Here is a 22,552-nt window from a genome sequence, read left to right as displayed (position 1 = left end):
GCAAGTGCAAGTTGGTGTCTAAAAATGCCCTCATGACTTTCCTCTGGTTTACACCTTTTCTCAACCCAAACTTAAAACTAAGTTTTACTGCTGTGTCACCACCTTTTATTGTCTTGCAGTATTCTTTAATCTTTACACCACCCATCAGGGCAGGACAAGATTTAGGGGCTGAGCCTAAGATGTATTTCACCTGAGATGGATTCAGTGATATGTTAAGTTGTATATAAAGTAGACTTATCTGTAAAACATCTATTCGTTTTCTTTCAAATTGCTGTGTGGTTTAAAAGCTGATACGTGTATATCAGGAGAGTCATTCTGTAGTAAGTATAATCCCAAATTAGAGACAAGCATACCAAATGCACAGAGGAGCCCCGAGTACGTGTTTCACCATCAAATGTTAATTGAATGAATTCAACTGTCCACTAGATGGTAGCAGAAGCATACTAAGACAGTTGGTGAACTATCTTCCCATCTATTTTTAATTGCACTGTGCTTTATGGAGGGCAACTGTATTGGGCTGGATCCTATGGTAATGTGGCAGATTTCAGATATGATCAATTTTAGAAAAACAGGTCATGCAAGACAGATCACCCCATTAAATCTTGCCGTCCCCCATCTTTCTCATCCCACATTTCTTTTCAGATTTTTTACTATAAAGTTTACTTATTACAGAAAAGAGTTCTCAGCCATTGACAGCAATTGTTTAATGTCTTTTCTGGATGTCAGAGTCTGACAAAAGAACCATTATATTGCAGTCAGGGTTGTTTCAGCTCAGCCTCTGGGACGACAACTTCATATCAGAGAAAAAAGTGTTAGCAACTTGGAGCTGGTGTTTAACAGCCAGGGAGGGGCTAATGAGAGACATCATTGGTGTGCATTGTGGGAAATGTAGGATTCAGTGTCAGAGAGACTTCTTGTTTGAATGCTGGCAATTTCTTCGTGTTTACAGTCAGCTTTCATTTCTGATGCTTGGACACTGTGTTCTTCTAACAGTGTTGCTCGCAGTTCTTTTATACTGTATGCAACATTGAGAAATCAAAGATTACTGTGAATTTGAATTTGGTGGGAATTCAGAAACTGGCGAGTATATCTTTAACTCCACATCAGGTCCATAAAGATAAAAAATAAACACTGATGGATGAAACCAAATAGTCTGCATAGTGTATTCAGAGAAAGTAAGTAAAGATTAATAAGGTGTAAGATTTACTTACACCATGAAAAGTCAGAGAAGACATCTAATTATTCGATGAGTAAGTTTTTTGCATTTTAATTGCACCTTGGAAAAATTAGAATAACTCACTCTTTAAATAATCTAACACGATCCAAGTGGTAAGACATTTCATGTTCAAATAAATATATTTGATGTCAGCTCTTTATTCTCAATTATAAAAGATTACTACTGCAATTTCCATACTTTTCTGCTAGTATTTTTACATAGTATAAAGAAAATGAATGAAATATGTCTTATGAAATTAAGTACAGTATTTATGACTCGATGCCTCGACCCATGATGGCTTTCTTTGTGTTCCTCTCTGGTCTCAGCAGGATTATGTAACACTTGGGTCCAAACAGTGCCACCAAGAGGCCGAAGCTGGAGGCCAGGATGGCAAACGCCTCCACTGCATCTGCATATTTACCTGGTGAGCTGATATAAGCAGGGACAAAGGCCACCCACACAGCACAGAAGATCAGCATGCTGAAAGTTATGAGTTTGGCCTCATTGAAACTGTCTGGAAGATTCCTTGCTAGAAATGCAATGAGAAAACTGAGGATAGCCAGAAAACCAATATAGCCCAGTAACACTGCAAAACCAACTGTGGACCCAACTACACACTCATACACTATCTTGTCACTGTGGTACTGTGTGTTTTTATGAGGTGCTGGTGAAGCAGAGACAAGCCAGCCAGTGCAGATTGCTGCTTGGACAGAAGTGAGAACCAGAACTGTCCCTCTCTGCTGCACAGCACCAAACCACTTCAGACTGGCTTCACCTCCTGGCTTGGAGGCCTTGAACACAGCCAGAACCACCATGGTTTTAACCAGGATACATGAGACACAAAGTACAAAGCTGATCCCAAATGCTGCATGTCTCAGCTGGCATGTCCACAGTTTGGGTCGACCAATGAACAGCAGTGAACAGAGGAAACATAACTTCAGTGACAACAACAGCTGGAAACTGAGTTCAGAGTTGTTGGCTCGTACTATAGGTGTTCTGCGATGATAGATGAAGATGCCCAAGACAACAACACAGATAAATGTTCCCAGCAGTGAGGCAGTTGTCAAACAGATACCCAGAGGCTCATGGTAGGAGAGGAACTCTGTTTTCTTAGGAACACAGTGGTCACGCTGGGGACTGGACCAGAAATCCTCTGGACAACTGGTGCACTCCATGGAGTCTATGGAAACAGGACAGTTCTTGAGATACATATTTTATGTTTCCAGAGTGTAGCAGTTAAAACTAAACACCCACCAGTTCTATTGCTGATCTTTCCCTCAGAACAAGGGATGCAGTCAAAACAGCACTCAGGCTCCCCCTTCTTTCTGGCCATGCGGGTACCTGGAGGACAGCTCTCACTGCACACTGACCGGGGCGGCTGTAGGGAGAAGAAATAAATATCTGTTATTCTTCACTACTGTACATTGCTATAATGAGTTTTTCATAGACAGTAGTCTACAAAATCAGAAGTGACCTGTTTGGACTCAAAGTTCCAGAAGATTTTGTCTTCATCAAGTGTGATTTCTTCACCTTTGAAGATCGACCTCTTAATCTCACCCACACTCTGATCTTTAATTGTTCCACCAGGGAGCCACAGCCAGTTCATGATATCATAGATTGGTAAGACATCACCATTCTCATCAAATGACACTTGATCACCAAATGATGTGGTGAAATTGACCTTTTCCAAATAATACACAAGCTGTGAATATCAGAAAAATGGATTTAGGGAAAACAAAAGAATTTTCACTAATCTCAAAGACTTGTACTTTGTCCTTTACCCTAAATGCTACTGAACAAGAAATACTACACCACATGATGAACAGGTGGAGTGTAAACTGATATCACACCTGCCAGGGCTCCAGTCTTTGCAAAGTACCACAGCTGTGCCCGCTGAAAGGCCCTCTACCTGGCTCGCACTGCAGCATGTCATCAAGGGCATATGCCAGAGCATACACAGCCTTATACACATTATACTCTGGCCTGAGGTTTGAAATGTCCAAGAACTCAGTCTCCACATTATGTAGATCTTCCTGTCCAGTGCATAATGCTCCCCCAGCCTCCACCCAACCAGCTGGAGGTGGTGCAAATCTACACTGAAATGTGTGTTCCCAAAATTGATTTACCTGAAATATATTCAAAATTGTGTATTATAAACAACGACAATATATTAATTCAAATAGCAGATCATAATTGTAAAGTTAAACTCTTACCAGGTTATTTCCATAGCTGCTGTTGTGGTGCAGGTCAGGACGTATTTGTAACAGGAATTCTCTGAGCCCTGGTATTTCTCCTCGACGGATGGCAATGCCCAGTGTGCCACCCAGGTACGGCATGAGGTCGGGGGTCTGGAGCAGAGCAGATGATGTCCAGGCTTCACTGGCCATCCACTGCAGGCCTGTCACATTCTGCCTCACCACCTGTAATTTGCAGTTTACCAAGTATATGATTTAATACAAGCATACCACTAAAGTAGTACTAGTTTTTACAGGTGATGTCTTACACAATTGCAATCCTTTATTTTACACACTTTTTGGAGCAAAGTGATGCATATAATTATTGCTGGAACTCTGTATAATTTTTCCAAGTATAATGAAATTGTCTTTCAAATCCAACCTCTTCCATGAGGTCAATCATGTGACTCTCATGTGCAAACACAACGACCACACGAGCTGTGGATTTCTTCATCACATCCACAATTCTCCTTAGTTCAGCTGGGTTGTCACCGCTTGGCAAAACCTCTGTGTAGGCCAGACAACCTGCACCAGATGGACCCAGCTCAGACTGGAAGGATCGGGCAGCGTGGAGTCCATAATCATCATCACTGACCAGCAGACCTGCCCAAGTCCAGCCAAAGCGTTTCAGAATCTGAATCATGGCGCTCACCTAAGTGAACACAGAGTACAGGGATTAGTACACAGGCTGGAATTATCTTCCACTTGAAATCCAGCTGAACAAGTTCCACAACTGATCGTGTTTAATTATTGCCTCTCAGTGTTGTAATCTGACACCATACAACACCATCAATGACTTATAGAATGTGAGTGGTGATACACAAAAGCAATACATGTGAAGCAGATCGATGTTCTTTGTGATTAAATCTCAACAGCACTTGCTATTTACTTTAAATTTTTAAGTTTTGCTGATAGATTTTCACCTGGAAAACATCACTTGGGATCGTCCTAAAGAAGGATGGGAACCTTTGCCGGTCACTCAGGCAGGAACATGTGGCAAAATAACTCACCTATAAAAAACAACACAGACTGTACATTCTAAAAACAGACAAACCTTCTAGCAGCTATTTCAATGTTTTAAGGACAATTTCTCCTTAATTACAATTTCATTAAACATGAAACTAAATCACATTGGTCTAAAACAATTAATAGATGATAAAGCAGAAAACTTACCATAGGCACTCTGTATAAACCTAAGACAGTGGATATGGCAAGACATCGTGTAGAAGAGTCACACAGAATCCCCAGGACTGGAGGGGTACCTACACAGGTCTCATCTAATGTAACATGCTCCTCTTGACCACTGGCTAATGACAACGCTGCACGGAAACCAATTCCTAATTGATGGCAGTTATCATACAAACTGTATCCCAGAGTCACATTAGGCAGCAGGTTGGAGTTTCTGTTGATCTCATCAATAGCAAAGGCCATGGTCTGGGCCAGCCTAAATCCTATAACATCAAAACTAACACAAAAATACAGCTGTTTACTACTAACATACAGTATGATGCACTCACTGTACAAATATACATGTTGCACTGTGAAAGATTTTGTGAATAATGAAACTGATTAAATACCAACGATCAAAATTATACTTGAAGGAAAATTTAAAAAGTGGCTGTGCAACAAAAAGCAATATGTTTAAAACTGCATATGTAATTCGTTCACAGAGAAATCACATTATCAAAAATACAGTCGTACAGTGGGAATGATTTTCCCCAGTCTCTGCCTTTTGCCTTTTCCCCTGACAAACTCACCCATGGCAGGTAGGCTGCTGTGGCTCTGAGGTAAAAAACAGGTCAGTATGGGTAGAAAAGAAGTGGGTTCCAAACAGCCCACCTAGAACCACATCTCCAGCCCTATTTAACCCATTGGGGTTAAACTGTCCCTGTAACTGGCAGGAGGAGGAGGAATGAAGAGTGGAGGACACAGCAGAGAAACAGTAGGAATACAACAACATGAGCAAGTATAAGTTGGCGTCTAAAAATGCCCTCATGACTTTTCTCTGGTTTACACCTTTCTTCAGCCCAGTCACTAAGTTTTCTCACTATTTCAGCCCCTTTTATTGTCTTGCAGGATTCTTTAATCTTTACACCACCCATCAGGGCAGGACAAGATCTAGGGGCTGAGCCTAAAATCCATTTCAGCTGAGATGGATTCAGGCTGAATTAATGTGTACACATATTAATAACATCTCTCTAAGGCCATGTTGACATCACTTCCAGTCCACTTTTAAATTGTTGATTACCATAATGGTTGAGGTTTACTAAAAGTTCAGTCTGATTATGTGCATATTAGGTTTTTTTTTAATGTTATATTAAGTTGACTATCATCGGTATGTTAAGTTGTACATAAAGTTGATGACTGGTTCACTGACTCTTAAAACATCTGCTTGTTGTATAATAGAAGTTCTCGTCCGGTTTACTCAGTGATTCAAAACCTGAGCAGATCCATATGTGTATCATGAGATTTAACAGATTCTATTAAACTGTCCACTAGATGGCAGCAGCAGCGTACTGAGACTTTTAGTGAAGTAAGACATCTTCTCATCTACTTTCAGTTGTACTGTGCTTGATAGAGGACAACTGTATCTGGCTGGAAGCTAAAGTAATTTAGCAGATATCAGATCAGTTTTAGAGAAACATGCAACACAGGTCACCCCATCAGACCTTGTTGTCCCCCGTCTTTCTTCTCCCTCATTTCCTTTTCAACTTTCTACCACTATTACTATAGTGATTTTACACATCAAGTTCAGGTTACTTATTTCAAAATGGAGTTCTTAGCCAATGAAAGAAACAGTTCTGGATTTCAAAGTATGACAAAATGACCATAATATTGCAGTCAGGGTTATTTCAGTTTGGCCTCTGGGACGACAACTTCAAACTTCAGACTTTTAACACACATCAGTGCCAAAGGAGGTCTGATGTTTGGACACTGGATACTTCTATCAATGTTGCAGGGGAAGTCATAGATTTTGGCATCTTTAAAAGGCAGTAAAGAGTGAAGTTTTGAAACTGAGGAGCTGAATGGAGCTTTTTGAATTGATGATGGAAACTGGTGAGTATATCTTTAAGTTCACATGAGCTCCATACAGGTCAAAAATAAACACTGATGTTTATAAAGCAAATAGTCTGCATAATATATTCAGAAAATTAACTTCAGTTTGATCAGGTGTGAGGTTTACACCATGAAAACTCACAAAAGTCATCATAATGTTTGAAGAAAGTTTGAAAACGGTTTTAATCTATTTTAACTGCAGCCTGGAAAAACTGAAATAACTGAGTTCAAGTATTCTTACACATTTGATCCAAGTGGTAAGAGATTTCATGTTCAAGTACATTTATTTGGCATCAGCCCTACTTTCCTAATTACAAAATAGTGCTATTAAAAACACATATTTTTCTGCCTGTATTTTGTTATGGTATATAGAAAGTGGATGAATTATGTCTCATTAAATTAAATAAAATTTCTATGACTCGATGCCTCGACCCATGATGGCTTTCTTTGTGTTCCTCTCTGGTCTCAGCAGGATTATGTAACACTTGGGTCCAAACAGTGCCACCAAGAGGCCAAAGCTGGAGGCCAGGATGGCAAATACCTCCACTGCATCTGCATATTTGCCTGGTGAGTTGATATAAGCAGGAACAAAGGCCACCCACACAGCACAGAAGATCAGCATGCTGAAAGTTATGAGTTTGGCCTCATTGAAACTGTCTGGAAGGTTCCTTGCTAGAAATGCTAACAAGAAACTGAGGATAGCCAGTAAACCAATATAGCCCAGTAACACTGCAAAACCAACTGTGGAGCCAACTACACACTCATACACTATCTTGTCACTGTGGTAATCAGTGTTTTTATGAGGTGCTGGTGAAGCAGAGACAAGCCAGGCAGTGCAGATTGCTGCTTGGACAGAAGTGAGAACCAGAACTGTCCCTCTCTGCTGCACAGAACCAAACCACTTCAGACTGGCTTCACCTCCTGGCTTGGAGGCCTTGAACACAGCCAGAACCACCATGGTTTTAACCAGGATACATGAGACACAAAGGACAAAGCTGATTCCAAATGCTGCATGTCTCAGCTGACATGTCCACAGTTTGGGTCGTCCGATGAACAGCAGTGAGCAGAGGAAACATAACTTCAGTGACAACAACAGCTGGAAACTGAGTTCAGAATTGTTGGCTCGTACTATAGGTGTTCTGCGATGATAGATGAAGATGCCCAAGACAACAATACAGATAAATGTTCCCAGTAATGAGGCAGTTGTCAAACAGATACCCAGAGGCTCATGGTAGGAGAGGAACTCTGATGTCTTAGGAACACAGTGGTCACGCTGGGGACTGGACCAGAAATCCTCTGGGCAACTGGTGCACTCCATGGAGTCTATGAAAATAAATAAGATGATCGGCCCTGCTTTTACAGTTTAACAGAATATACATGTAATTTCTAGGAAGCAGCGTTAGGTACATAAGAGACATATTATATCTTCAACTGAAGTGTTTAAAACTGAACACTCACCAGTTCTATTGCTGATCTTTCCCTCAGAACAAGGGATGCAGTCGAAACAGCACTCAGGTTCCCCCTTCTTTCTGGCCATGCGGGTACCTGGAGGACAGCTCTCACTGCACACTGACCGGGGCGGCTGTAGGGAAAAGAAATAAATATCTGTGATTCTTCACTACTGTACATTGATATAATGAGTTTTTCATTGGTCTACAGACAGTAGTCTACAAAATCAGAAGTGACCTGTTTGGATTCAAAGTTCCAGAAGATTTTATCTTCATCAAGTGTGATTTCTTCACCTTTGAAGATCGACCTCTTAACTTCACCCACAGTCTGAACTTTAATTTTTCCATCAAGGAGCCACAGCCAGTTCATGATATCATAGATTGGTAAGACATCACCATTCTCATCAAATGACACTTGATCACCAAATGATGTGGTGAAATTAACATTTTCCAAGTAATACACAAGCTATGAATACAAGATAGAGGGAAAACCAAAGAGGGTAGATGAAAAAAAATTGACAATCATGAGCATATAGGTACCTCTAATCAAGCTGCATACTACATTTTTGAACACATGAAGTCTTCAAAAAAATTCCAGCAAAGCATTTCATATGACCTATAATACCATAGGTTATAAGGACAAGAGATTGTTTTGTCTGACCTGATAATGCTAAATACTAGTTTCTGCAATCACCAAGCTTTAAGAAAAATCCTATCAGCTATCTGTGAGGCATATTACAATCAGTAAACTCTAATCTTTGTAGGTAGTCCTTTACTCCACAAGAAAGATACCACAGGATTAAGGCACATGAACAGATGGAGTGTAAACTGATATCACACCTGCCAGGGCTCCAGTCTTCGCAAAGTACCACAGCTGTGCAAGGTGAAAGGCCCTCTACCTGGCTCACACTGCAGCATGTCATCAAGGGCATATGCCAGAGCATACACAGCCTTATACACATTATACTCTGGCCTGAGGTTTGACATGTCCAAGAACTCAGTCTCCACATTATGTAGATCTTCCTGTCCAGTACATAATGCTCCCCCAGCCTCCACCCAACCAGCTGGAGGTGGTGCAAATCTACACTGAAATGTGTGTTCCCAAAACTGATTTACCTGAAATACATTCAAAACTGTGTATTATAAAAAATATATGAATTTTAATAATAACTCCATTATGTTATTCTTCCAAATACAAGATCTCATTGCAAGGTTCATTTCTTACCATGTTATTTCCATAGCTGCTGTTGTGGTGTAGGTCAGGACGTATTTGTAACAGGAATTCTCTGAGCCCTGGTATTTCTCCTCGACGGATGGCAATGCCCAGTGTGCCACCCAGGTACGGCATGAGGTCGGGGGTCTGGAGCTGAGCGGATGATGTCCAGGCTTCACTGGCCATCCACTGCAGGCCTGTCACATTCTGCCTCACCACCTGAACATAGTGTACCAAGTATATAAATTCACACTGCCATGCCACTAAAGCAGTAACTAGTTTCTACAATTGATGTAATGCTGAGGTGCAGTCCTTTGTTTTACACAGTAATATGAGCAAAGTGATGCATATCATTATAATTGGAGCTCAGTGTTTTCTCTCTAAAACCCTTCAAACAGCACGTTTCTAAAATCAGAGGTGCAGCTAGTTCAAATTATTATTAAATTAAATCTATTTGTTAGATGTCAATATTTTTTAACATAAAATCTGTAGTTTGAAAAAAAAAAAACAAACATATGCTAAGTTATAATGAAAATTTATTTCAAGCCTAACCTCTTCCATTAGGTTAATCATGTGACTCTCATGTGCAAAAACAATGACCACACGAGCTGTGGATTTCTTCATCACATTCACAATTCTCCTTAGTTCAGCTGGGTTGTCACCCTTTGGCAAAATCTCTGTGTAGGCCAGACAACCTCCACCAGATGGACCCAGGTCAGACTGGAAGGATCGGGCAGCATGGAGTCCATAATCATCATCACTGATCAGCAGACCTGCCCAAGTCCAGCCAAAGCGTTTCAGAATCTGAATCATGGCGCTCACCTAAGTGAACACAGAGTACAGGGATTAGTACACAGGCTGGAATTATCTTCCACTGGAAATCCTGCTGAACAAGTTCCACAGTTGATCGTGTTTAATTATTGCCTTTCAGTGTTGTAATCTGACACCATGCAACTTCACCTGTGACACATAGAATGTTAGTGGTGATATACAAAAGCAATATATGTGCAGTACAGGGATGCTCTTTGTGATGAATTCATAGTGGCACTTGTTACATTTTCATTATGCTGATAGAATTTCACCTGGAAAACATCACTTGGGATCGTCCTAAAGAAGGATGGGAACCTTTGCCGGTCACTCAGGCAGGAACATGTGGCAAAATAACTCACCTATAAAAACAACACAGACTGTACATTCTAAAAACAGACAATCTGTTACCAGCTCTTTTGACATTTTAAGGCAGATTACTTCATGTTTACAACTTCATTAAATATGAAATTAAATCACATTTATCTGAAACAATTAACAGATGATAAAGCAGAAAAAACTTACCGTAGGCACTCTGTACAAACTTAAGACAGTGGATATGGCAATACAATGTGTAGAGGAATCACACACAATCCCCAGGACTGGAGGGGTACCTACACAGGTCTCATCTAATGCAACCTGCTCATCTTGACCACTGGCTAATGACAACGCTGCACGGAATCCAATTCCTAGATGTAGACAGTTATCATACAGACTGTATCCCAGAGTCACATTAGGTAGCAGGTTGGAGTTTCTGTTGATCTCATCAATAGCAAAGGCCATGGTCTGGGCCTGTCTGAATCCTAGAATATCAAAACTAACACAAAAATACAACTGTTTACTATTAAAAAACAATATAATTCACTCACTGTATAAATATACATGTTGCACTGTGAAAGATTTTGTGAATAATGAAACCGATTAAATACCAACGATCAAAATAATGCTTGAAGGAAAATTTAAAAAGCGGCTGTGCAACAAAAAGCAATACGTTTAAAACTGCATATGTAATTCGTTCACAGAGAAATCACATTATCAAAAATACAGTCATACAGTGGGAATGATTTTCCCCAGTCTCTGCCTTTTGCCTTTTCCCCTGACAAACTCACCCATGGCAGGTAGGCTGCTGTGGCTCTGAGGTAAAAGACAGGTCAGTATGGGTAGAAAAGAAGTGGGTTCCAAACAGCCCACCTAGAACCACATCTCCAGCCTTATTTAACCCATTGGGGTTAAACTGTCCCTGTAACTGGCAGGAGGAGGAGGAATGAAGAGTGGAGGACACAGCAGAGAAACAGTAGGAATACAACAACATGAGCAAGTATAAGTTGGCGTCTAAAAATGCCCTCATGGCTTTTCTCTGGTTTACACCTTTTCTCAGCCCAGTCACTAAGTTTTATCACTGTTTCAGCCCCTTTTATTGTCTTGCAGGATTCTTTAATCTTTACACCACCCATCAGGGCAGGACAAGATGTAGGGGCAGAGCCTAAAATCCATTTCAGCTGAGATGAATTCAGGCTGAATTAATGTGTGCACCCATTAATAATGTTGGTATCCTTTCCAATCCAAATTTAAGTTGGTGATGACCATGACGGTTGAGGTTTACTAAAATTTACATGTCAGTCCTATTATATGTATATTAATACTTCTGAATATAATTTTAAGTTGAGTTCTATTGGTATGTTAAGTTGTACATAAAGTTGATGGCTGGTTCATTGTCCGGTAAAACATTAGCTTGTTGTATAATAGAAGTTCTTGTCCAGTTTGCTCAGTGCTTCTAAACCTGAGCAGATCTATATGTGCATCATAAGAGTAATTTTGTCCTGAGTATAATCCCAAATTAATGTGTGACATGAAGGGTTCACCATCACATATAAACTGAATTTATTAACATGTCCACTAGATGGCAGCAGCAGAGTATTCAGATATTTAGTGAGGTAATACATCTTCCTATCTACTTTCAATTGCACTGTTCAAAGAACCATAATATTGCAATCAGGGTTGTTTCAGCTGGAGCTTTGAGAAAATCGCTGTTTTTATCAGAAAGCCTGTGTTACAAATTTGCAGGTACTGTTCTGAAGCAAGGAAGGGGGCTAATGATATGATGATAATATATTCATAGAATTAACCTTAATCAGGTATAAGGTTTACTTACACCATGAAAAGTCACAAAAGCCATCACACCATTTGAAGAGAAATTGTTTTCTATTTTAACTGCAGCCTGGAAAAGATTAGAATTACTCACTGTGTTTAAATAATCTAACACATTTGATCCATGTTGTCAGAGATTTCATGTTCAAGTACATTTATTTGGCATCAGCCCTACTCTCTGAATTACAAAATATTACTACTACAATTAACATATTTTTCTGCCTATATTTTTATAGTATAGAGAAAGTGGATGTATTATGTCTCAAGAAATTGGAAAGAACAAATTTTATGATTCAATGCCTCGACCCATGATGGCTTTCTTTGTGTTCCTCTCTGGTCTCAGCAGGATTATGTAGCACTTGGGTCCAAACAGTGCCACCAAGAGGCCAAAACTGGAGGCCAGGATGGCAAATACCTCCACTGCATCTGCATATTTACCTGGTGAGTTGATATAAGCAGGGACAAAGGCCACCCACACAGCACAGAAGATCAGCATGCTGAAAGTTATGAGTTTGGCCTCATTGAAACTGTCTGGAAGGTTCCTTGCTAGAAATGCTAACAAGAAACTGAGGATAGCCAGAAAACCAATATAGCCCAGTAACACTGCAAAACCAACTGTGGACCCAACTACACACTCATACACTATCTTGTCACTGTGATAATCAGTGTTTTTATGAGGTGCTGGTGAAGCAGAGACAAGCCAGGCAGTGCAGATTGCTGCTTGGATAGAAGTGAGAACCAGAACTGTCCCTCTCTGCTGCACAGCACCAAACCACTTCAGACTGGCTTCACCTCCTGGCTTGGAGGCCTTGAACACAGCCAGAACCACCATGGTTTTAACCAGGATACATGAGACACAAAGTACAAAGCTGATCCCAAATGCTGCATGTCTCAACTGGCATGTCCACAGTCTGGGTCGTCCAATAAACAGCAGTGAACACAGGAAACATAGCTTCAGTGACAACAACAGCTGGAAACTGAGTTCAGAGTTGTTGGCTCGTACTATAGGTGTTCTGCGATGATAGATGAAGATGCCCAAGACAACAACACAGATAAATGTGCCCAGTAGTGAGGCAGTTGTCAAACAGATACCCAGAGGCTCATGGTAGGAGAGGAACTCTGTTGTCTTGGGAACACAGTGGTCACGTTGGGGACTGGACCAGAAATCCTCTGGACAACTGGTGCACTCAGTTGAGTCTATGAAAATAAGGAACGTGCTGAGATCCATGTTTATGCTAAACATCCAAACTTCAATGTTTAAAACTGAACACCCACCAGTTCTATTGCTGATCTTTCCCTCAGAACAAGGGATGCAGTCAAAACAGCACTCAGGTTCCCCCTTCTTTCTGGCCATGCGGGTACCTGGAGGACAGCTCTCACTGCACACTGACTGGGGTGGCTGTGGGGAGAGAAATATGTATCTATTATTGTTCATTACAATACTCCTTTATAATGAGTTATACATTAGCCAAAGCACAGCAGTCTACAAAATCAGAAGTGACCTGTTGGGATTCAAAGTTCCAGAAGATGTTATCTTCATTTAGTCTGATCTCTTCACCTTTGAAGATCGACCTCTTAACTTCACCCACAGTCTGAACTTTAATTTTTCCATCAGGGAGCCACAGCCAGTTCATGATATCATAGATTGGTAAGACATCACCATTCTCATCAAATGACACTTGATCACCAAATGTTGTTGTGAAATTAACATTTTCCAAGTAATACACAAGCTGTGAATACAAGATAGAGGGAAAACCAAAGAGGGTAGATGAAAAAAAAATTGACAATCATGAGCATATAGGTACCTCTAATCAAGCTGCATACTACATTTTTGAACACATGAAGTCTTCAAAAAAAATTCCAGCAAAGCATTTCATATGACCTATAATACCATAGGTTATAAGGACAAGAGATTGTTCTGTCTGACCTGATAATGCTAAATACTAGTTTCTGCAATCACCAAGCTTTAAGAAAAATCCTTTCAGCTATCTGTGAGGCATATTACAATCAGTAATCTCTAATCTTTGTAGGTAGGCCTTTACTCGACAAGAAATACTTCACCAAAGGATTAAGTCACATGAACAGATGGAGTGTAAACTGATATCACACCTGCCAGGGCTCCAGTCTTTGCAAATTACCACAGCTGTGCCCGCTGAAAGGCCCTCTACCTGGCTCGCACTGCAGCATGTCATCAAGGGCATATGCCAGAGCATACACAGCCTTATACACATTATACTCTGGCCTGAGGTTTGACATGTCCAAGAACTCAGTCTCCACATTATGTAGATCTTCCTGTCCAGTACATAATGCTCCCCCAGCTTCCACCCAACCAGCTGGAGGTGGTGCAAATCTACACTGAAATGTATGTTCCCAAAACAGATTTACCTGAAATATATTCAAAACTGTGTATTATAAAAAATGACAATATATGAATTTTAATAATAACGCCATTATGTTATTCTTCCAAATACAAGATCTCATTGCAAGGTTCAAGTCTTACCAGGTTTTTTCCATAGCTGCTGTTGTGGTGCAGGTCTGGACGTGTTTGTAACAGGAATTCCCTGAGCCCTGGTATTTCACCCCGACGGATGGCAATGCCCAGTGTTCCACCCAGGTACGGCATGAGGTCGGGGGTCTGGAGCCCAGCAGCTGATGTCCAGGCTTCACTGGCCATCCACTGCAGGCCTGTCACATTCTGCCTCACCACCTGAACATAGTGTACCAAGTATATAAATTCACACTGCCATTCCACAGTGTGAATGGCAGTGTGATGCATATCATTATAATTGGAGCTCCTTATATTTTTTCAGAATAAGTGATCGCACTCTAACATCCTACAACCAGCATCTTTAAAAAACATCAGAGATGCCCTGTATTCAATTAAATTACTTTGTTAGATGATACGTTTTACATTAAATATGCAGTTTGACAAAGGACGGCTTTATGTTAAATTACTAAGCTGTGTAAATATATCTAGCTGGAATGAATTTATTTCAAGCCTTACCTCTTCCATTAGGTCAATAATGTAACTCGCATGTGCAAAAACAATGACCACACGAGCTGTGGATTTCTTCATCACATCCACAATTCTCCTTAGTTCAGCTGGGTTGTCACCAAAGGGCAAAACCTCTGTGTAGGCCAGACAACCTCCACCAGATGGACCCAGCTCAGACTGGAAGGATCGGGCAGCATGGAGTCCATAATCATCATCACTGACCAGCAGACCTGCCCAAGTCCAGCCAAAGCGTTTCAGAATCTGAATCATGGCGCTCACCTAAGTGAACACAGAGTACAGGGATTAGTACACAGGCTGGAATTATCTTCCACTGGAAATCCAGCTGAATAAGTTCCACAGTTGATCGTGTTTAATTATTGCCTTTCAGTGTTGTTATCTGACACCATGCAACTTCACCTGTGACACATAGAATGTTAGTGGTGATACACAAAAGCAATATATGTGCAGTACAGGGATGCTCTTTGTGATGAATTCATAGTGGCACTTGTTACATTTTCATTATGCTGATAGATTTTCACCTGGAAAACATCACTTGGGATCGTCCTAAAGAAGGATGGGAACCTTTGCCGGTCACTCAGGCAGGAACATGTGGCAAAATAACTCACCTATAAAAACAACACAGACTGTACATTCTAAAAACAGACAATCTGCCACCAGCTCTTTTGACATTTTAAGGCTGATTATTCAGTGTTTACAACTTCATTAAATATGAAATTAAATCACATTTATCTGAAACAATTAACAGATGATAAAGCAGAAAAAACTTACCATAGGCACTCTGTACAAACTTAAGACAGTGGATATGGCAATACAATGTGTAGAGGAATCACACACAATCCCCAGGACTGGAGGGGTACCTACACAGGTCTCATCTAATGCAACCTGCTCATCTTGACCACTGGCTAATGACAACGCTGCACGGAATCCAATTCCTATTTGGAGGCAGTAATCGTACAGACTGTATCCCAGAGTCACATTAGGTAGCAGGTTGGAGTTTCTGTTGATCTCATCAATAGCAAAGGCCATGGTCTGGGCCAGCCTAAATCCTATAACATCAAAACTAACACAAAAATACAGCTGTTTACTACTAACATACAGTATGATGCACTCAATGTACAAATATACATGTTGCACTGTGAAAGATTTTGTGAATAATGAAACTGATTAAATACCAACGATCAAAATTATGCTTGAAGGAAAATTTAAAAAGTGGCTGTGCAACAAAAAGCAATATGTTTAAAACTGCATATGTAATTCGTTCACAGAGATATCACATTATCAAAAATACAGTCGTACAGTGGGAATGATTTTCCCCAGTCTCTGCCTTTTGCCTTTTCCCCTGACAGACTCACCCATGGCAGGTAGGCTGCTGTGGCTCTGAGGTAAAAGACAGGTCAGTATGGGTAGAAAAGAAGTGGGTTCCAAACAGCCCACCTAGAACCACATCTCCAGCCTTATTTAACCCATTGGGGTTAAACTGTCCCTGTAACTGGCAGGAGGAGGAGGAATGAAGAGTGGAGGACACAGCAGAGAAACAGTAGGAATACAACAACATGAGCAAGTATAAGTTGGCGTCTAAAAATGCCCTCATGACTTTTCTCTGGTTTACACCTTTTCTCAGCCCAGTCACTAAGTTTTATCGCTGTTTCAGCCCCTTTTATTGTCTTGCAGGATTCTTTAATCTTTACACCACCCATCAGGGCAGGACAAGATCTAGGGGCAGAACCTAAAATGCATTTCACCTGAGATGGATTCAGGCTGAATTAATGTGTGCACCCATTAAGTTGTACATAAAGTTGATGGCTGGTTCATTGTCCGGTAAAACATTAGCTTGTTGTATAATAGAAGTTCTCGTCCAGTTTGCTCAGTGATTCTAAACCTGAGCAGATCTATTTGTGCATCATAAGAGTAATTTTGTCCTGAGTATAATCCCAAATTAATGTGTGATATGAAGGGTTCACCATCACATATAAAAACTGAATTTATTAACATGTCCACTAGATGGCAGCAGCAGAGTATTCAGCTATTTAGTGAGGTAATACATCTTCCTATCTACTTTCAATTGCTCTGTGCTTGATAGAGGTCAGTTGTTCAATATCTACTCTGAATATCAAAGAACTATAATATTGCAATCAGGGTTGTTTCAGCTGGAACTTTGAGAAAAGCGCTGTTTTTATCAGAAAGCCTGTGTTACAAATTTGCAGGTGCTGTTCTGAAGCAAGGAAGGGGACTAATGAGAGACACTGCTGGGTTGCATTAGGGAGAATTTATGATCAAATGACTGAGGGCCTGCTTGTTCAAAGGCTGAAAGCTCCATTAAGGAAAATAAAAAAATCTAACTACATGATTTTGTTACTGTTGACATTTTGAGTATATCTTTAAATCCACATGAGCTCCATACAGGTCAAAAATAAATACTGATGGAAGAAATCAAACAGTCTGCATAATATATTCTTAGAATTAACTTTAATCAGGTATATGGTTTACTTACACCATGAAAAGTCACAAAAGCCATCACACCATTTAAAGAGAAATTGTTTTCTATTTTAACTGCAGCCTGGAAAAGATTAGAATAACTCACTGTGTTTAAATAATCTAAGACATTTGATCCAAGTTGTCAGAGATTTCATGTTCAAGTATTTATTTGGCATCAGCCCTAAAATATTACCTCTACAATTAACATATTTTTCTGCCTATATTTTTATAATATAGAGAAAGTGGATGTATTATGTCTCAAGAAATTAGAAAGTATAATTTTTATGACTCGATGCCTCGACCCATGATGGCTTTCTTTGTGTTTCTCTCTGGTTTCAGCAGGATTATGTAGCACTTGGGTCCAAACAGTGCCACCAAGAGGCCAAAACTGGAGGCCAGGATGGCAAATACCTCCACTGCATCTGCATATTTACCTGGTGAGCTGATATAAGCAGGGACAAAGGCCACCCACACAGCACAGAAGATCAGCATGCTGAAAGTTATGAGTTTGGCCTCATTAAAACTGTCTGGAAGGTTCCTTGCTAGAAATGCTAACAAGAAACTGAGGATAGCCAGAAAACCAATATAGCCCAGTAACACTGCAAAACCAACTGTGGACCCAACTACACACTCATACACTATCTTGTCACTGTGATACTGAGTATTTTTATGTGGTGCTGGTGAAGCAGAGACAAGCCAGCCAGTGCAGATTGCTGCTTGGATAGAAGTGAGAACCAGAACTGTCCCTCTCTGCTGCACAGCACCAAACCACTTCAGACTGGCTTCACCTCCTGGCTTGGAGGCCTTGAACACAGCCAGAACCACCATGGTTTTAACCAGGATACATGAGACACAAAGGACAAAGCTGATCCCAAATGCTGCATGTCTCAGCTGGCATGTCCACAGTCTGGGTCGACCAATGAACAGCAGTGAGCAGAGGAAACATAACTTCAGTGACAACAACAGCTGGAAACTGAGTTCAGAATTGTTGGCTCGTACTATAGGTGTTGTGCGATGATAGATGAAGATGCCCAAGACAACAATACAGATAAATGTGCCCAGTAATGAGGCAGTTGTCAAACATATACCCAGAGGCTCATGGTAGGAGAGGAACTCTGTTTTCTTAGGAACACAGTGGTCACGCTGGGGACTGGACCAGAAATCCTCTGGACAACTGGTGCACTCGGTTGAGTCTATGAAAAAAAGGAAGGTGCTGAGATCCATGTTTATGCTAAACATCCAAACTGCAATGTTTAAAACTGAACACCCACCAGTTCTATTGCTGATCTTTTCCTCAGAACAAGGGATGCAGTCAAAACAGCACTCAGGTTCCCCCTTCTTTCTGGCCATGCGGGTACCTGGAGGACAGCTCTCACTGCACACTGACCGGGGTGGCTGTAGGGAGAAGATATATGTATCTATTATTCTTCATTACAATACTCCTTTATAATTAGTTATACATTAGCCAAAACATAGCAGTCTACAAAATCAGAAGTGACCTGTTGGGATTCAAAATTCCAGAAGATGTTATCTTCATTTAGTCTGATCTCTTCACCTTTGAAGATCGACCTCTTAACCTCACCCACAGCCTGAACTTTAATTTTTCCATCAGGGAGCCACAGCCAGTTCATGATATCATAGATTGGTAAGACATCACCATTCTCATCAAATGACACCTGATCACTAAATGATGTGGTGAAGTTGACTTTTTCCAAGTAATACAGCAGCTGTGAATACATGAATATGCAATAGAGGGAAAACTGAGAAGCACATATCAAATCAAATCAAATCAAAATTTATTGTCATTTTTCTGTACATACAACTGCAGTGCAGACAAAATGAGACAGCATTTTCTAGGGTCAGTAGAGTGAAGTTAAAAACGAAAAAAGAAAAAAGTAATAAAAATAAATACTAAAGAGTAAAACAAAAAGAGTAAAACAAACACACTCAAATCCCTGCAAACAACCCCCCTCCCCCTGACCCTCCACCTCTAAGATTAGGTATATCCTAGTGACGAGAGATTTTTTCTGACCTGATAACGCGAAATAGTATCTGCTGCTATCACCAAGCTTTAGGGAAAATCTTTTAGCTATCTGTGAGAAATATTACATTCAATAATCTCTAAGTTTTGTAGGTAGTCCTTTCCCCTTAATGCTACCCCACAGGAAAGACTATACCACAGGATTATGTCACATGAACAGGTGGAGTGTAAACTGATATCACACCTGCCAGGGCTCCAGTCTTTGCAAAGTACCACAGCTGTTCCCGCTGAAAGGCCCTCTACCTGGCTCACACTGCAGCATGTCATCAAGGGCATATGCCAGAGCATACACAGCCTTATACACATTATACTCTGGCCTGAGGTTTGAGATGTCCAAGAACTCAGTCTCCACATTATGTAGATCTTCCTGTCCAGTGCATAATGCTCCCCCAGCCTCCACCCAACCAGCTGGAGGTGGTGCAAATCTACACTGAAATGTGTGTTCCCAAAATTGATTTACCTGAAATATATTCAAAACTGTGTATTATAAAAACTATATGAATTTTAATAATAACTCCATTATGTTATTCTTCCAAATACAAGATCTCATTGCAAGGTTCATTTCTTACCATGTTATTTCCATAGCTGCTGTTGTGGTGTAGGTCTGGACGTGTTTGTAACAGGAATTCTCTGAACCCTGGTATTTCTCCTCGACGGATGGCAATGCCCAGTGTGCCACCCAGGTACGGCATGAGGTCGGGGGTTTGGAGCACAGCAGCTGATGTCCAGGCTTCACTGGCAATCCACTGCAGGCCTGTCACATTCTGCCTCACCACCTGAACATAGTGTACCAAGTATATAAATTCACACTGCCATGCCACTAAAGCAGTAACTAGTTTCTACAATTGATGTAATGCTGAGGTGCAGTCCTTTGTTTTACACAGTAATATGAGCAAAGTGATGCATACCATTATAATTGGAGCTCAGTATATTTTTTCAGAATAAGTGATCTCACTCTAAAATCCTTCAACCAGCATCTTTAAAAAACATCAGAGGTGCACTGTATTCAATTAAATTTCTTTGTTAGACGTTGATAAGTTTTAGATACATTAAATCTGCAGTTTGACAAAGGACAGTTTTATGTTAAATTACTAAGCTGTGTAAATATATCTAGCTGGAATGAATTTGTATTTAAAGCCTAACCTCTTCCATGAGGTTAATCATGTGACTCTCATGTGCAAACACAATGACCACACGAGCTGTGGATTTCTTCATCACATCCACAATTCTCCTTAGTTCAGCTGATTTGTAAGCCCTGGACAAAACCTCTGTGTAGGCCAGACAACCTCCACCAGATGGACCCAGGTCAGACTGGAAGGATCGGGCAGCATGGAGTCCATAATCATCATCACTGATCAGCAGACCTGCCCAAGTCCAGCCAAAGCGTTTCAGAATCTGAATCATGGCGCTCACCTAAGTGAACACAGAGTACAGGGATTAGTACACAGGCTGGAATTATCTTCCACTGGAAATCCTGCTGAACAAGTTCCACAGTTGATCGTGTTTAATTATTGCCTCTCAGTGTTGTAATCTGACACCATGCAACTCTATTAATGAACACAGACATGGAACTGGTGACTGGTTATACACAAAATGAATACATGTGCAGTACAGGGATGTTCTTGGTGATTAATTGTTTTGGTTCTTGCTTTTTATTTTAAACATTTTCATTGTGCTGATAGATTTTCACCTGGAAAACATCACTTGGGATCGTCCTAAAGAAGGATGGGAACCTTTGCCGGTCACTCAGGCAGGAACATGTGGCAAAATAACTCACCTATAAAAACAACACAGACTGTACATTCTAAAAACAGACAATCTGTCACCAGCTCTTTTGAAATTTTAAGGCTGATTATTCAGTGCTTGCAACTTCATTAAATCTGAAATTAAATCACATTTATCTGAAAGAATTAACAGATAGTAAAGCAGAAAACTTACCATAGGCACTCTGTACAAACCTAAGACAGTGGATATGGCAATACAATGTGCAGAGGAACCACCCACAATCCCCAGGACTGGAGGGGTACCTACACAGGTCTCGTCTAATGCAACCTGCTCATCTTGACCACTGGTTAATGACAACGCTGCACGGAATCCAATTCCTAGATTTAGGCAGTTATCATACAGACTGTATCCCAGAGTCACATTAGGTAGCAGGTTGGAGTTTCTGTTGATCTCATCAATAGCAAAGGCCATGGTCTGGGCCTGTCTGAATCCTACAACATCAAATCTAACACAAAATTACAACAACAGTTTACTATTAAAAACAACATGACGCACTCACTGTACAAACATATACATGTTGCACTATTACGGATGTAATGAATGAAAATATGAAAAGAAGTTGAGCAAAAAAAGCAATATGTTTAAAATATATAAAATGTTCACAGAGATATCACATTATCAAAAATACAGTCGTACAGTGGGAATAATTTTCCCCAGTCTCTGCCTTTTCCCTTCTCCCTTGACAGACTCACCCATGGCAGGTAGGCTGCTGTGGCTCTGAGGTAAAAGACAGGTCAGTATGGGTAGAAAAGAAGTGGGTTCCAAACAGCCCACCTAGAACCACATCTCCAGCCTTCTTTAACCCATTTGGACGAAACTGTCCCTGTAACTGGCAGGAGGAGGAGGAATGAAGAGTGGAGGACACAGCAGAGAAATAGCAGCAATACAACAACATGAGCAAGTATAAGTTGGTGTCTAAAAATGCCCTCATGACTTTCCTCTGGTTTACACCTTTCTTCAGCCCAGTCACTAAGTTTTATCACTGTTTCAGCCCCTTTTATTGTCTTGCAGGATTGTTTATTCTTTACACCACCCATCAGGGCAGGACAAGATGTAGGGGCTGAGCCTAAAATTCATTTCATCTGAGATGGATTCAGGCTGAATTAATGTGT

General features: G+C 40.6%; 2 protein-coding genes across 2 annotated transcripts; both read right to left on the bottom strand.

Annotated features, from left to right (window-relative positions):
• Nucleotides 1-1,485: 1,485 nt before the first annotated feature.
• On the bottom strand, nucleotides 1,486-11,287 carry LOC121187273 (extracellular calcium-sensing receptor-like). The gene is made up of 15 exons (XM_041046452.1): nucleotides 11,085-11,287; nucleotides 10,501-10,792; nucleotides 10,251-10,337; nucleotides 9,721-9,990; nucleotides 9,181-9,387; nucleotides 8,796-9,071; nucleotides 8,194-8,421; nucleotides 7,966-8,089; nucleotides 7,637-7,830; nucleotides 4,374-4,460; nucleotides 3,430-3,636; nucleotides 3,067-3,342; nucleotides 2,691-2,918; nucleotides 2,471-2,594; nucleotides 1,486-2,396 (listed from the first exon to the last, which is right to left on the bottom strand). Exons 1-15 carry the CDS (start codon nucleotides 11,285-11,287, stop codon nucleotides 1,486-1,488), a joined length of 3,714 nt encoding a protein of 1,237 aa, XP_040902386.1.
• Nucleotides 11,288-12,409: 1,122 nt separating this feature from the next.
• LOC121187272 (extracellular calcium-sensing receptor-like) lies at nucleotides 12,410-22,335 on the bottom strand. The gene is made up of 15 exons (XM_041046451.1): nucleotides 22,133-22,335; nucleotides 21,594-21,885; nucleotides 21,346-21,432; nucleotides 20,799-21,068; nucleotides 20,225-20,431; nucleotides 19,840-20,115; nucleotides 19,114-19,341; nucleotides 18,886-19,009; nucleotides 18,614-18,807; nucleotides 15,658-15,744; nucleotides 14,624-14,830; nucleotides 14,233-14,508; nucleotides 13,626-13,853; nucleotides 13,399-13,522; nucleotides 12,410-13,320 (listed from the first exon to the last, which is right to left on the bottom strand). Exons 1-15 carry the CDS (start codon nucleotides 22,333-22,335, stop codon nucleotides 12,410-12,412), a joined length of 3,714 nt encoding a protein of 1,237 aa, XP_040902385.1.
• Between the last annotated feature and the right edge of the window lie 217 nt (nucleotides 22,336-22,552).

Source organism: Toxotes jaculatrix, chromosome 9 (genome assembly GCF_017976425.1).
Source record: "Toxotes jaculatrix isolate fToxJac2 chromosome 9, fToxJac2.pri, whole genome shotgun sequence".
In the NCBI taxonomy this organism is placed as follows: Eukaryota; Metazoa; Chordata; class Actinopteri; family Toxotidae; genus Toxotes; species Toxotes jaculatrix.
Note: the sequence above shows the minus strand (reverse complement) of the source record. Positions and strands in the feature narration are given on the sequence as shown.